Genomic DNA, 16,760 nt, shown 5'->3' with positions numbered 1-16,760 from the left:
TACCTTGGAAAGAATGATACTCTACCAGTTATTGTGTCATCAACACTGAGTAAGCAACAAGAAGCTAGATTGATTGATGTGCTTAAGAGGAACAAGACCGCTATTGGATGGACTTTGGCGGATATCAAGGGGATCAGCCCTACAACTTGTGTTCATAGGATACTTTTGGAGGATGGCGCCAAGCCTACACGTGATGCTCAGAGGAGATTGCACCCACCAATGATGAAAATCGTGAAAGAAGAGGTGATCAAGCTGCTTGATTGTGGAGTGATATATCCTATCTCGGACAGTCGGTGGATTTCACCAGTGCAAATTGTGCCTAAGAAGAGTGGGGTGACTGTTGTGAAAAATGAGGCGAATGAGTTGGTACCCCAGAGGTTGGTGACCGGTCATAGGATGTGCATTGATTATAGGAAGTTGAATGCTACAACACGCAAGGATCACATGCCTTTGCCGTTCATGGACCAGATGTTGGAGAGATTAGCTGGACACGAGTTCTATTGTTTTCTAGATGGGTACAGTGGGTACAACCAGATATGCATTCATCCGGATGATCAAGAGAAGACGACATTTACATGTCCATTTGGCACTTTTGCCTATCGACGCATGCCTTTTGGTTTGTGCAACGCACCAGGTACATTTCAACGATGTATGCTTGCTATTTTCTCTGACTTTATCGAAAATATCATTGAGGTCTTTATGGATGATTTTAGTGTTTATGGAAAAGACTTTGATGCATGTTTAGAGAACTTAGAGTTAATCTTGAGAAGGTGTGTAGAAACTAACCTTGTTCTTAATTGGGAAAAATGTCATTTCATGGTGAATCAAGGGATAGTTTTGGGACATATTATATCTGCTAAGGGTATTGAGGTAGACAAGGCTAAGGTTGATATTGTGCATCACTTACCCTCTCCCACAACTGTGAGAGAGGTTCGTTCTTTCCTTGGTCATGCAGGATTTTATAGGAGATTCATCAAGGATTTTTCCATGGTGGCGAGACCTATGTGTACCCTATTGCAAAAGGAGGTGTCGTTCATATGGGATGATGCATGTGAGAAAGCGTTTGTGAAATTGAAAGAGTTGTTGACTAGTGCACCCATCATTTGTCCTCCGGATTGGAACTTGCCCTTCGAATTGATGTGCGATGCTTCAGACTATGCAATTGGGGCAGTGTTGGGCCAAAGAAGAGAAAAGAAGCCTACAGTGATTTACTATGCATCTAGGACTCTTAATGAGGCCCAGATAAATTATTCGACTACTGAAAAGGAGCTTTTGGCTGTAATCTTTGCTTTAGAAAAATTTCGATCATATCTTTTACATTCTAAAGTTATTGTGTATTCTGACCATGCAGCCTTAAGATATTTGATGACTAAAAAAGATGCTAAGCCCAGGTTGATCCGGTGGATACTGTTGATTCAAGAATTTGACCTTGAGATTCGAGATAAGAAGGGAAGTGAGAATGTGGTGGCTGATCATTTGAGTAGGATCGTGCAAGATGAGGAAAGAGAGCCACTACGTGAGACTTTCCCAGATGAGCAACTCTTTGGGATGAAGGTAAGTGTGCCTTGGTATGCAGACATTGTCAATTATTTAGTTACTAAGACTTTTCCTAGTACACTTTCGCATGCTAATAAGGCTAAATTGAAGAAAATGGCTAGACATTATATGTGGGATGAACCGTATTTATGGAAACAATGTAGTGATCAAGTCATTAGGAGATGTGTCCCAGAAAATGAGCATAGGTCAATTCTTAACTTTTGTCATAATGAGGCATGTGGAGGTCATTTTGGGCCTCGTAGAACAGCTTTGAAGGTGTTTGAATGTGGATTTTATTGGCCTACTATTTTTAAAGATGCATACATGTTTTGTGTTTCTTGTGATAGGTGTCAACGGACAGGTAAGATTGGTCCAAGAGATCAAATGCCCCTTACTCCTATTATTACTGTCGAAATTTTTGATGTGTGGGGTATAGATTTCATGGGTCCATTTCCTTCATCTAGAGGATTCGTGTATATCTTATTGGCTGTTGATTATGTGTCAAAGTGGGTGGAGGCAAAGGCCACCAAGTTTAATGATTCAAAAGTGGTTGCAGGTTTCTTGAGAACTAACATATTTTGCAGGTTTGGAGTACCACGTGTTTTGATAAGTGATGGAGGTTCTCATTTCTGCAACCGGACAATTGAGGCATTGCTCAAGAAGTATGGAGTAACCCACAAAGTTTCGACACCATATCATCCTCAGACAAGTGGCATGGCAGAAGTGTCTAACAGAGAAATTAAGAGAATTCTGGAGAAAACTGTAGGTCCAACAAGGAAGGATTGGAGTGATCGGTTGGATGATGCATTATGGGCCTACAGGACCGCGTACAAGACGCCTATTGGGATGTCACCATTCAGATTGGTGTATGGGAAGGCATGTCACCTTCCAGTGGAGTTAGAGCACAGAGCATGGTGGGCGGTGAAGAAGTTCAACATGAGCTTGGATGAAGCAGGTCTACATCGAAAGTTGCAGCTCAATGAGCTTGAGGAGATTAGGAATGAGGCTTACGATGCTTCGTGGATTTACAAGGAGAAAACCCGTGCTTACCATGACAAAATGATTAGAGGAAAGAAGTTCCAAGTAGGCCAGAAAGTTCTGTTATTCCATTCGAGGCTTATGTTGTTTCCAGGGAAACTTCGTTCGCGTTGGGTTGGCCCATTTGTTGTTACTAACGTGTTTGCTCATGGTGCAGTTGAGATTAAAAGTGATACAACAGGGAAGGCATTCAAGGTGAATGGGCATCGACTTAAGCCCTACTATGAGCCATTTGAGGAGCACACGTATGAGGAGACAATTGTGAGAGATGCGCCTAACGGAGAATGAACATGAGAAAGTCTAAGCTGAGAGACTATAAAACTCAAGCGCTGCATGGGAGGCAACCCATTTCAACCGTATCTGTGGGGGAGTCGTCTACGGGAGTTTGAATTTTCTAATCCCTTCACTCTTATGGTTGACTTGTATATGTGTTGATATGTGATCTTATTCTATGCTTGTGAATTACATTCTTACTATTGAGCTTACATTGAGGACAATGTAATTTTCGAAGTGTGGGGTAGGGTTGCAATTTCATTGTTTGTTTGTGTCATAATAAAAAAAAATCTAAAAATAAAAAATAAAAAATTATTGCTTTATTGAGTCTTAGGATGCCCCTAAAGTCTAGGATGATTATGTCTCTAAAATACATAGATGATGGTTTTGCATTTCGTACGAATTGAATTGTAAGTTTCATTGATAATGTGGATTTGGTATGAACATGTGAGATTTGGATTAATTGATTATGACATACATGTTTTGGTCAGTTTAAAGTCCATAACAACCTGTGAGTTTTTGAGCCTATATGTACTTTCTTCATGAGATGTAATTTGAAATTTCGTGGTTGTTTATGAACCTCACTATTCTGTGCATATTCAATAACTATGTGTCATAGCTTTTAATGGACTCTAGAATTTACTAGAACTCACTTTTGTGATTGTTGAAACATTTAAGTCATAAAATGCTCTGATTTTGAAAATGATTTATGGATCATTTCTAGGAATACCACCACTTTAGCCAAACAACCATATATCCCTATATGTGCCCTGTTTGGGACCCCTTAGTTGAACCACATTTGAGCCTACATTGAGCCTACATTGAGCCTTTTATTCATCACATATGTTATCTCCATGCTTAGTATAGTTACCTCTACCTTGTCGTATAGATTTGGCAGAATTCTTATTGAGAAGATGTTGTGATGATACATGAAATAAGTGTGGGGTGGAAGCATTTGAAAAAAAAAAATTCAATAAGCTTTTAAGCAAGCATTGCCGGAAAAAAGAAAAAAGAAAAAAAAAAGAATGATGAACTCGGCAAGAAAAGAAAAAAATGTTATGTTGTCTTTCATTTGTGATTTGGAGTTGAGTTGTAATTGAAGGTCTAAAAATTTTTACTTGACCTTTGTCCATGTTCACTTTGTGGTTAGAATGATGATTGTGCCAAACTTGTTATAGTCGGCCCTGATGGTGTGTGGTGTCATAAGGATGATGTTTACTCTGCTAAGTCTATAGGATTACCTTTGTGATTCCTTGATATTCCATGCCTTTAGCTACGCCTAAACATTTACCTTATCTAATGATCCTAATGATTCTAAAAATGAGCAAATCTTGGTTTGTGGAGATGATCACAAGAGTTGAGCATATGGTTTTGGTCCATTTGTGCACTTAGTTGTTAAATGAGGTTTTCCTATGTTATTCACAAAGTGGTTTCATTTGTTGAAATATGCAAGTTATTTGATGCCTTAATATCCTTTCTCTTGCATATACTTATGTGTGAATTATAACCATGAATCTGAGTGAAAAGAAGAGAGTATGCCTTGTGAGGAGGATTGGATTGACTAAACATGTTAAATGCTTATTGTCTCGTATCTGACTAATTCATACTATGAAGCATGTTTATGAAACTTGGAATTTATGTGCTTACATTCAAATGCTTAAACTTGAAAACTATGTGTTTTGAGATTCTGAGACAATCATTTAGGGGCAATAGTGTCTCATTTAGTTTTGTTTTGCTAAGGGACTAGCAAAAGCCAAGTGTGGGGTAGTTGATAGAAGCACTTTGTGCAACGTTCTTAACATGTTTTTACCTCAATTTGTACTTTGTTTAACCCTTATTATTGTACTATTGAGTCATTGAGTCGTAGTAAGAGTCTTGAGCGGTATTGGATGCATTTTTGTGCTTACATGAGTTTAAAACGCATAATTGGTTTATATTCCTAGTTTGACTAGGAATCCTTGTTAGGTTTTGAAACTAATTATCTCTTACTTATGATTTTATTTTCTTATTTTCAGATTGGATTAAAGAGATAATTAAAGAAAAAAAAAAGATGGAGCCAAGTCATGTAACAATTAAATAGAAGATGATCATTAAAGGCATAAAACATGGCATGTTTTAGGGAATAAAACATATCATGTTTTAGGGATTAAAGCATGCCATGTTTTAGGGAATACAACTTTCCATGTTTTAGGGATTAAAACATGACATTATTATAGGAAGAAAGAATCAATTTCAAACCCTCCATCTTTCCTCTATATATAGATGGCTTCACCTCTCAAAATGGGATCACTTCTCATTTGCATTCAAGAGCCAAACCTCTACCAAAATACTACCTCAAACATCCTTCACCAAAAGAGCAAACCATTCTCTCCCATATACAAATTCCATCTCCACCGAAATCACCATTGAAGACACACCTCCAAGGTTCCTACAACGTGTGATTCTCGCAACTCTTCTCCACGGGTTTGTTCGTTTTTGATTTTTGTACAATACTTTGTCTATGAAGATTGTAGTATGATGTTTGTGTGTGATTATTGTTTTGTATTAAGAATCGAAATTTTCAGATTGTTTTATTGGATTTTTGGTTCTTTGCCAAATTGATGGTTTCCTATAATTAATGAGTTTGTATTTCTATTATTGTGTTCTAATCATCTTTCTCACACTTTTAGATAATTTTCAGATATGTGCATATGAATTTAGTGCTTGGATGTAGTCCCTAAGATTGTGTTTAAGTGCTAGATTCATCAACCATATTGACACAAATCGAATCATGCCCTAAGTAGGTTCGGTTTGTGTTGATTAAAAGTGGTAAAAATTCTGGAAATTTGCATGTGAAACCATGGTGGGTGACGCCATACATGAAACATGTCTCCAACAAAGATTTGATGCTTAAATGTAATCTTATTTGATTTCCACTCTAAGTGTTATTGAATTGGATTGCATGCAAATTTAGATTAGGCCCTAAGTCAATCTAAATGTTAATTGAAATCTTGCACGATTAGATGTTCCCCTAAGGGTCTAATTGTATTGGTGTCTAAAAAGTATGTAGTTGGTCGAATTAGAATGCATGATAGGTTCGAACTTGTAATTATGTGGTATAATGGTAAATTTGGTTTAAGTTTGTTAAAGAGAAGTCGATCATGTAAATAGTAAGTTAGGTTTTATTTTAGTAGTTAATAATCAATCTCAAAAACCCCCCATTATTCGTTAACACTAAAAGTTTAGAGTTCCCTTCAATTCCCCGGAAAGAACGATCCCTGCTTATTCTATACTAACAATGATGTTTTACAAGGTTTATTATAGACGTTTTAACCAACGATCTATCAACAAGCCTAGAAAGAAGAACCTAGAAGCATATATTTTATTTTTTATTTACATTCCATTTTATAATATTTAATTTATGCGTTCGGGACCAGTGTCTGGTGCGGTAAAAGCCACTGATATCGGGACCGGGGCGTGGCAATTACAAAGATCTGAAATAATATCAGACATCTCTACAAACAAGTGACACCAACTAGCAAAGAGTGCTCTAAATCCTCTAATGGCTACTCTACTTGCTTTACTGTAATGGTGACATACCATAAAAATAACTTGACTACTACGAAACATAAATACTAATTGTACATCTTTTCCCATTATGTTGCTGCAAGAAAATAAATCCGGGGATATATAACTTCACCATGTCACTAGGAGGCAACAACTATTTGATAAAGTAAGGAACTCGTGTCACACACTTATGTCCCGACGATCATGCATATTTTGGACTATCTTGGTTCTTGGAGGTGGAAGTGTAGTTAATGGGGACAGTTTATGAGAGCATCTCTCCAGAGAACACAAAATTATAGTAAGAGGTGTAAGAGCTCATCTAGAGAAGTCTCAACGATAATTTAGAGAAGTCTCCACGCAAGTTCGAATTAATTTGGTGGGAGTTTATACGTGGCGGGGAGCTTCTGGGATGGAAGACACAAGAGAGATCGGCATTTCATTTTTACTGAAAGGAAACAAAGGGTCGAGGAGTTAGAGATGTGAATGACCGAGAGAAAGAGAGAGAGGAAATTGGTTGAGAGAAGGGTATGAATTGTTTTTTTAACAATTGAGCTTATCTTGGTTGGTTGTTGATTAGTAATGGATGACTACGATTTATTTATTAGACAATATTAGGAGACATTGCATTAGGAGAGGATTCAATCCCCTGGAATACATAGCAATTAAGCTAAGTTTTGGACCAATGAGATGGAGCCAAGTAGGAAGAATTGGATCAAACTTCAAAAATTTGTTAAAAATAACTTGAGACTTTGAAAAATTTCACCAAAAAAACGGCAAGCTCATGGTGACCCATACTTTCTATTTTTCAAACTATAAATAGAATTTAAATTATTTTAAAAATCTAGATATTACAACTCACCACCTACTTAGAGCATATAAGACACTAAAAATGCACACACATACACAAAGCTCGACTACGCCTACATAACCAATGCATGTACTTATTTCACACGTACAATACTTTGTATGTGCAAATAAACTATTATAAATAAATAAACAACTCGAGTCAAGCCCTAAAAGATTGGCCCACCCATAACCTTATTTAGAGAGAGACAACCGGAAGGCCGGCAACTCGACCATGCGTCAACTACCGCCGGCAGACCACCTAGTGCTATAATCCTCCACAAACACTGGATCGTTGGCCTCTTCGTCACGCCATCCCAACTACTTTGAAGATCCACATCGCCCCTAGTAAAACATCTCTGATCGACCCCATGCAATGCAACCCATATCAGGTTAATCTGATCTGATCCATGCCGTGCCGCAACAGACTCGTTGTTACCACTTCGCCCTCGTCCCGACACCAAGTGCTCCGACCGGTGATCCGCCCAGCGAGACACAAAACTAACAACATCCACCGACCCCCCTATCAACAACCACATGTTTGATCCAACCACGAAACAAGGAGATCAACCTACACCAGACCCGTATTGGGACGACAACACCCGTCTGATAATGGTGAGAGCGCTTGCCGCTAGACATGGGACCGGATCTCTCTTTTGACCTAGCGCATGAGAGCACTCGTACTGTTTTTATTTTACCTCCGTGCAAGCGAGCCCATGTCTCTATTAAGCTTGAATTGAACAACAAATCATCCTAACCCGCCCCTTTCACTATTAAATTCGGATTGCATTATTTGGTTAGTCCAATTGTATGAAAACCGCCATATAAATCATACATGATTAAGCTTCGTTCACTATCATATTGGAGTCGCATCATTTTATCAGTTATATCATATCAAAACCGCCCGATAATCACTGCAAGATTAAGCTCATCGACGATCATGTTATCCAAACAGGCTACACTTCAATCAAGAACCCTAGATACGAATATTCTCTGGCATGATCAGCAAGGTTATTATCGTCCGAGCAGACAAATAAGTTGTCGGTTCATCCTTTCACAGCAGTAAAAGCTACAGTAAGAAAACCATTCAAAGTTTCAAACTAGCAAATAGACGAAACTACCCCTGTCCGTCAATCAATCGCACCTAACAAAAGGCGACCGTGCATTTTCCGTGTGAGCGGAGCACACCCCATGCTTGCGTCGCTGGTCCTTATCCCCATCCCCACTAACATCCAAACAACTCCCATCCAAACCTTGACCATGCCACAACGTGTTCGGCCGCGATTCCCCCAGATTGCGCCCTTCCATTGGCCGGCCGTCAGCATCAAGGCCCCTCTACCTCATCGGCGATTGGTCCACGTCTCCCATTATTAAAATGTAAAAATAGTTATAATAATTGTACGCGCCCACCTCCCCCACCCCTCAAAATGTCTTAAAAGCCAAAGCCGCGACTCGGCTAAGGAGCTTCAGACACTTGGCGCTCGCAGCAACACCACCAAGTTTTTGCAGCAGCCGCACCCCAAACTTGTAAACTTCCCAAAATAGTAACCAGGTAAAACAATCAATAGAATCGAATCGATTTTATTATTATTATTATTATTTTTTATGATCATCTGTTCATATGTGTTAAATCTGGAACCTTGAGGTGGAAATTTGTTTTGTTGGTGCTGTTCTTGTTCTTGCATGAGAAATTTGAGCTTTTGGTAGGTGGGTACTGTTTTGATTGGTCAATTTTTGTGAGCTCATAAAGTAAGTAACACAGTTGGATTTGGATTATATGAGTTGCTATGGTTCTGAATTCACTAGCTTTTGCATCAAATTTTGTTTTCAGTTGGATCAAGGAGCGAAATGGGTGCCAATATGAATTTCAAGGGGTTCATGACGGACTTCCAAGGCGACGGCGGAGGCAGGCCGCCGGGAAGCAACAACAACTTAGCGCGGCAGACGTCGATCTACTCCCTCACGTTCGACGAGTTACAGAACACCATGGGAGGCCCGGGTAAGGATTTCGGGTCGATGAACATGGATGAGCTCCTGAAGAGTATCTGGAGCGCGGAGGAGACTCAGACTATGGTGCCTACCGGCGTGGTGAGCGGTCAAGATGGGTTTAACCAGGGACAGCTGCCTCTGCAGAGACAAGGGTCGCTGACGCTGCCGAGGACGCTGAGTCAGAAGACGGTGGATGAGGTGTGGAGGAACTTGTCGTCTAAGGAAGGAAATGGCGGCGCCGGCGGGTCCAATTTGCAGCAGAGAGAACAGACTTTGGGGGAGATGACGTTGGAGGAGTTTTTGGTCAGAGCTGGAGTTGTGAGAGAGGATGGTCTTGTCGGTAACTCAAAGCCAGGTGGCAGCGGGTTTTTCGGAGAATTGGCTCGGTTTGGGAACGCCGGCGGTGGTTTGGGGTTCGGGTTTCAGCAGCCGGAACGGAGTAGTGTTGGGGGTATGGGGAGTAGGATTCTGGAGAGTAATAATAATAATGGGAGTCAAATTGGTAATCAGAATTCGAACTTGCCGCTCAATGCTAATGGGGTTAGATCAAATCAGCAGCAGCAGATATTTCCGAAGCAGCAGCCTGTGAGTTACGGTGCTTCACAGATAGGTCTGGGGTCGAATTCTCAGCTTGGTAGTCCAGGATTGAGGGGTGGGATTATGGGGATAGGAGAGCAGGGGATGAGTAATGCTCTGGTTCAGAGTCCAGTGCTGCAAGGAGGAGGAGGAGGAGGAGGAGGAGGAGGAGGAGGGATGGGAATGGTTGGATTAGGAGGTGGGAATGGTCGAGTGGCGGCAGTGTCTCCGGCGAATCAGCTGTCGTCAGATGGGATTGGGAATGGGAAGAGTAATGGGACTGATACGTCGTCGGTGTCACCAATGCCGTATGTGTTTAGCAATGGCTTTAGGGGAAGGAAAGGCGGGCCTGTGGAGAAAGTTGTGGAGAGGAGACAGAGGAGGATGATCAAGAACAGGGAGTCGGCTGCTAGATCAAGAGCTCGCAAACAGGTGAATACGTCTTTCATTGTCTTACTGCTGTTTTAGACATAATTATGAAGTTAATTTTATCAAGTAAACGTTGAGCTCGTTAGTTTACGTCTTGGGGATTCATGTGGTGCAACTTCTTAGTAGAAGTGACTTCCCATAAGTTTTTGGGTCATTAGCAGTGGAGTGGAGTGTTATGGTGCAAAATATTTTGAAGTCTTGGAACTTAAAGAATCCAGGAGAGAACTAATGGTGGATCAAATTCAACCTTTTATTTCGCCATCATAGTAAATTACCAGAGCTCTGTGAGTGTGGGGATTTCAGCACATAAACGGGAAACAGAACCTGACTATACCATTATCTTTTTCGTATCAATCCAAAAACTTTGTTGTGTGCTTATTCTGGAGAGGTTAAACAAATTCATCTTGTTGTTGTCGATTTTCACTTTTGCTAGACATTGACCTTCTGCTTTTATCATCTATTGACTTTTTGTATCCCAAAACTTCATGAAAGATAGCCGCAGAAGGGTAAATGTGCTAGCGATCCAACGTGACAACAGATGAGATTTTGGGAAGTTATGGTCATGAGAAGTTTTAAGGATCCAGTGAGTTACAAGGTAATGGAACATTTGTTTAAGAAAAGTAACACAAATCGGGAGTATAGACCCAAAATCACTGAAAGCTTTAAGTACCATACCTTTGACCTAAGTTCTGCTTAGAAACTGAACATCATGGGAAAAATGGATGAATATGGTACTTCAATACACCGTCATCTCATACTTTCTTCATCTTTGTCATATATTTCTATATTGTGTGCTTTTTCTAGGCTTACACAATGGAGTTGGAAGCAGAAGTTGCAAAGCTAAAAGAGGAGAACCAAGACTTGAAGAAGAAACAGGTTTGTTTATCTATAGTTGAAACAATTGATGCATGCACCAAGTAATGGATATGAAAAATTTAAATTCATGTGGCTCAGTGGCTGACTCTCTTTCACCTTTCTATTGGTTGCCACAGGATGAAATGCTGGAACTGCAGAAGAATCAGGTACTTTGGTTTTTCTGTTCTCTTATCCTAGTTGGGAAATGAGACCCGAAGAAGGGTAATAATCTTAGATTAACAAAATATACCGCTGATCAGGAGTCAGTCTATATTTCCACAGAAGAATCTGCTATAAAGTTTAGACATGCTTTCTCGATTACTTGTCATTGGGAACTCTATCTTAACCTAAGCTTCCCAAGCAACACATTGTTGCATTCTTTTCCAGCCAAGTTCTTACAGCCCTTTCTTTTGTCCCCATAGTATTTTAAACTTTTAAGTTAACCACTGACCTACAGTTTTTCTTGCCACAAGTAACATGTGGTAGCACCGTAGCTCTTTCAGTTACCTGCACCGCTTTTCATTACTCATTTGAAGTACTTTATGAAAGGATCCTTTATGAAACCTTTCCTGTGGACTTTGTTCTGGTTTACTGCATTAGTAGTACATAAACCATCTAGTGTGTAGGTTATAACAGTACTGCATACATGAGTATCAGAGCAATACATTTATAATTGTCTGCAATCCAAATGTTACTCGTTGCCATTTTACTGTTTCATCAATACACAGAGACACATGAGATTCTCAGATCAACTATTTAAATTAGATGAAAAAGGCATTCAAACTGCTGCTTATTATCTTGAATTTTTTTTTAATGACCACTGTGGTTCTCTTTATTTCTTTGTTGATCGACCATCTGGAATTTGATAACTTTGCAGGATATGGAGATTCAAAATCTTCAAAGAGGAGGCAAGAGACGTTGCTTAAGACGAACACAGTCCGGTCCGTCGTGAAGCGAAGGGCTTAGGATCGGGGTTACAATGTGGGGAAGGTGGTGGCTGTACATATTTAAGGATCATCTGTCTTGTGCTGTAGAATTTTTGAGAGAATTAGCGTGCAGTAGGTTGAACTTATATCTATTCTCTATATATGCTTCTCTCTTGAATAGTATGACTAGGTAGGCGAGAGGAAGCAAAATATGGTCAGGGAGATATCCTTGATACATATTGTAGAGTATGTCCAGTTACCTACAAATTAGTCAGACCAGTACTTTTAGCAGCATCTACCTGGTTGGACCCTTTGCAGTACCTTTCTTTCGTTACCAATTTCCAAAGAATGTTATTTCAGTTTCTTGAACAATAGAGATCAGTATCATTGGAGTATGTATTGCCACCACTGGATGCTGCATTTTGTACTTTCAGAGCTTAAGCTATTTGCTCGAGTTCAGACCCCAAAAAATAGAAGAAAAGAAATCACAATGAAACAAAAGTAAAGCTTCTGTGTAACCAGGGAATGGTGGTGTTTTCTTTTTGTTGGGAGGCCTGCATGATACACAAGCTGATGATAGTGTTTGTTTTCCCCTTTTCTAGTGGTGCAGCGTTTATGGTTACTGGTTACCCCCATGTACTTCATGATACATCTATCTCATTCACCTTCAAACACATGATGTTCCATTGTAATCGTCCAAGAATTTCTGTAAATTAAAGGAAAAGTTTGCTTTGATCCACTGAGATTTTAGTACTATACCTTGATAATTCTCAATGTTGGAAGGCTGAAGCAAAAATAAATTAGAAGCAAAGAGGAAATTTTTGACCAGGTTAAAGATGACCTGCAAAGAGGTAGGCTGTTCTCTCACACACAACTTCACAGTTTCATACTTTCATTAGTTCATACATCCAGATCTAATGTGATACACGTAAAGGATCCTGAACTATGGTCATTTCATGATCCACAGCCTTGGCTGGTGCGTTGGGATATAAATCAAATAATAATACTCAACAATCGAACACAAACTAAAGTAATATCCTAAACCAGCAAGAAAATCTATTGGGAATCAATAGAACAAACATCTTCTGCATTCTTCTGTCACTTGCTTAATGCGACAGCAATCATTGGCAACAGTTTTGCCATATTCAGATTCTAGTTGCCAAAGCTATCAGCTAGTATGGATAGCCAGGGGCACATTCCATGTCCTTCCAGGATATCATCTTCCTGCGATCCCTTCCTCTATATGATCTGGTGATAAGCTGGCCAATAACAGGCTTACACAATCCAACATCAACCACTGAAGTACTCTTTCTCTTCTCAGATGATGGCGATGCCTCATCCATGTAATAGTCGAACAACATTGCTAGACAACACACTTGATGACCTAAGACGTTATTTTCTTCACTTTGAGATAGCATCTTCACTATGTGAAGATTGACCTATAGGAAGAAACAAGAAAGAAAAATCATTCCTAGATTGCATCACGAACAAGATAAAGATGATAATGCTACACTGATGCAGGTCATATAAATCAAGACACCCACGAGATGGTCTACAGAAGTGCATAAATAGCTTACCTCGGCTTCCATTGCACGAAGTTCATTGTACAACTCAGAATCATCACTCTCATAGTGATTTTCTCGAGACATAGTGCAAAGACTCAATGTAAAAAAGGGAGGCCTTAAAGGATACTCCATGCTGATCTTTATCTGCAGGATAGTAATAATAAAATGCCAGAAGTAAAAATAATGGAGAAGCAAGAGAAAAATGAGTTTTTTAGCTACCTTGGCTTCTAACTTCACATTCCCCTTCCCTGAGTCTATATTCCTTGTTAAAACAAGACGAAATTCCCTCGTGCCATAATCCACCCATGCTTTTCCAGCCACCTCAAAGCATTGAATAGGCACCCCATTCTCTTCTTCTGGCGCAAGATGTGTAGGTTCATCCACATCACTCTCAGTATCCAGCAAAAAATCTAATTCTTCAGTATGTCTTTTATAACTTAGTGGCCTTGCCTTACTGACAGGAGGTCTTTTTGAAAGTAATGATAGCCTCCTGGAGTCTCCTTTGTGCTGAACAAGTTTATCATCACTGACTGACGCAACTTGAACCAAAGATGGAAGTTCCCCATCTTCCCTCATACTTTCCAGCTCTTCCTTTGAAGAACTATATCGCCCAACTGAATCAGTGTCCATAGGTTCCTGAACCTGCTCCTTGTCTATGGCCGACAGAGATGATGGTTCGGCTCCTACAGGTGAACAGCCATGCAATTTGCACAAAGGAGCATGCAAAGCCCATGGAACACTTTCAAAAGATAAAGCTGGCCATTTAAGCTTCATGAGTGATTCAAGCTGAACCCTGTAAGCCAATCAAAGAATGGCAATTTCTTAACATAGAGGACACCATACCACACTCACACAAGACATCAAGAGACTTGCGAATAGAAAGGAACGCCTGATATAGGCATAGAGGTTATAGAAAGATAAAGCAGATTAAATTACCAAAGAAAGGAGGAGGGATAAAAGAACACAACAGTAGCTACCTTTATATCAGAAAAAGAAGCCAATACAGATAACAACCAAGTAAACAAAACACTAAAGCTGACAATCAGAATTAATCAACAAAGCAGCATCCTTATCCTACAATTTTTGTAGACTGTCCTCGAAAGACTCTAAATTACAGAGGAATGACTCACACGAGAGCCATCTGAGCTTTCTTCCGAGAGCGAACTCTACGCACAACTGTCTGTACTCGATTTTGCTGGCGATAAAGTGACAGACCTGATATAACAGCATCAGTTTTAGTTATGTCACTGGTTGGAGCATCATGGACAGAAAGCAAAGGTGACACCTCAGGCAAGAAATCAATTCCAGCCAAATGCTGCGCCCACTTATATGGACGTGCTGTTCGCTTTTCATCAAATGCAGGAGTCCCATCAACAATGAGCTTGGCTGACTGTATCAATGAATGCAAGGTAGCGATCAGTGTCACATGACAACGCAGAAGAGGACATGAGAGAGAGAAAAATTGGTGGGAAGGGAAGGAGAAGCAGCAGATGGATGATAAGATGTGGTGCACAACAATTAAAGGAAGCATTCTAACCTGATGGGGAAGCTCAAGGCCAGTGTCATCTGGGAATAGGTTGCATAAGATGTTACTCTCCGCTGCCTCATGAGACCCTTCAACTCCGACACATACAACATTCAACTTCAACAAATACTCAAACTTGAGGGTCACAAGCTTTGCAGACTTGGGATCAGAAGACTCGTCGTCAAAAATGTGAAGAATAACTTTGAACGGGTGCACTTGATATACTCCTGATTGATCCAGGTTCTGCTTCGATGGAGCTCTCTTGGGCCTCTTTCTCCTTCTCTGCCCCTCATCATCCTCATCAGGTGCATCATCCTCTAACCTACTAGTCTCTCCATTCGTAGAAACACCTGGTTCATTAAACACAAGATTATAAAGTATTCAATTATACATTTCTCCCACACAGCAGTGATCAAAAACACTAAGTAGTTTGAGTGCAGCATTAGTTACCGGTGTCTCTATTTGCTTGCTGGTGGGCAAAAGCTTGAGCATCCTTCACACTTCCGACAATCTCCAGATCAATCTGTTCTCCAAAAGCCTCCTTCTGCGCCGAGAACTGCGAGTACACGACATAGAGAGGCGGCGGCAGCAGCTCAGCCGAGTGGAGCTGCTTGAGCTTCTTAGTATGCAAATTCCCAAACTGATTCTGCACCGGCAGTGACGCCTTCTTCAGCGACTTAAGATGCGAGGGAAGGCTGTTCAAGAACTTCTTCCTATTGGCAATCGTCTCCTGCAACCCCTTCTTGCGTACCTCCAGCTTCTCACTAAGCTCACACAGCTCCTTCCGCTGATGGAGCTCGAAATTGAGCCTCTTGAGCATCAGGTCCTGCGCGGCGTCGTTCGACAATGCAGGCTCTTTAATGTTAGCAGGAGCATCCCGGAAGAAGTCTTCTTCCGGCACAAGGTCGATGTCAGGGTACTTTGACTTGAAGTCTTTGCAGGCTTTGATGGCCTTCACGTAGTGACTCTTCTCGTACATCAAATTGTGGAGCTGCAATGTCGTCAAGTCCACCGGAGCCTTTGCGCTCTCCGTCTCCGATTTCACCCTCTCCTCCTCAAGCAAGATCGAACGGTTCGCCTGCAAATCACAATCAATCCACAAATCTAAGAAAACTAAAAGCCCCAAATATCTGATCAAAATTTACAGAAGACCTTATTTTGAGTTAACCAACCTGGCGGAGGGTGACGAAGTTGAGGAACATCTGCGTGACGAGCTCATGGAGCTCCGATTTAGGTCTGCCTTCTTTTTTAACTGAGAGCATTTTCGCCACAACGTCTTCCACCGACGATTTCGTCTCTCTCAGAACTTCGTAGGGCGACTTCTCCGGCCGCGGCGGAGCAGCCTCTTCCTCCACCAGCATCCCCTCCTCTATTTCCTCGTCTTCCATTTTTCTCCCTCACTTTCTGCGTCTTCGCTTTTTCTTCGACACCCGCCCTTATATTCGTCCTTTCACCAAAACGCACCGTTTAACTTTCCCTATGTCGATGCTGTAAGCAAAGAACACGCTGAGGGGTAAAATCGTCTTCTTGTCTATATTCTCGATCGTCTCCGGCAATTTTCCGAGCATTTTTTACACCAATTTGACGGTATTTCAGCGTCTATATCTCTGCATCGAAGGATACGCTGGGAAACGAGCCATAAATGGTTTAATTCGCGCT

General features: G+C 40.7%; 2 protein-coding genes across 7 annotated transcripts; one reads left to right on the top strand and one right to left on the bottom strand.

The window, feature by feature from the left end:
• Nucleotides 1–8,646: 8,646 nt before the first annotated feature.
• LOC126782569 (bZIP transcription factor 46) lies at nt 8,647–12,309 on the top strand. Of its 6 annotated transcripts, none has more exons than XR_007670774.1 (5): nt 8,647–8,788; nt 9,068–10,233; nt 10,727–10,825; nt 11,035–11,106; nt 11,223–11,255. XR_007670774.1 is itself a non-coding variant. In XM_050507837.1 (5 exons), exons 2-5 carry the CDS (start codon nt 9,085–9,087, stop codon nt 12,035–12,037), a joined length of 1,326 nt encoding a protein of 441 aa, XP_050363794.1. In that variant the 5' UTR covers nt 8,647–8,788; nt 9,068–9,084; the 3' UTR covers nt 12,038–12,309. The 6 variants fall into 6 exon arrangements, 2 of the variants coding, with proteins under 2 accessions (XP_050363794.1, XP_050363792.1); XR_007670776.1 differs by having other exon boundaries at nt 10,723–10,825; XM_050507837.1 differs by lacking the exon at nt 10,727–10,825 and adding an exon at nt 11,963–12,309 and having other exon boundaries at nt 11,223–11,252.
• A 620-nt stretch (nt 12,310–12,929) lies between these two features.
• LOC126782515 (THO complex subunit 5A) lies at nt 12,930–16,696 on the bottom strand. Its single transcript, XM_050507772.1, has 7 exons — nt 16,274–16,696; nt 15,552–16,179; nt 15,114–15,451; nt 14,707–14,966; nt 13,796–14,369; nt 13,589–13,720; nt 12,930–13,450 (listed from the first exon to the last, which is right to left on the bottom strand). Exons 1-7 carry the CDS (start codon nt 16,487–16,489, stop codon nt 13,184–13,186), a joined length of 2,415 nt encoding a protein of 804 aa, XP_050363729.1. The 5' UTR covers nt 16,490–16,696; the 3' UTR covers nt 12,930–13,183.
• Between the last annotated feature and the right edge of the window lie 64 nt (nt 16,697–16,760).

This window comes from Argentina anserina, chromosome 2 (assembly GCF_933775445.1).
Source record: "Argentina anserina chromosome 2, drPotAnse1.1, whole genome shotgun sequence".
Lineage (NCBI taxonomy): Eukaryota > Viridiplantae > Streptophyta > Magnoliopsida > Rosales > Rosaceae > Argentina > Argentina anserina.
This window is presented reverse-complemented; position numbering and strand designations above follow the sequence as displayed.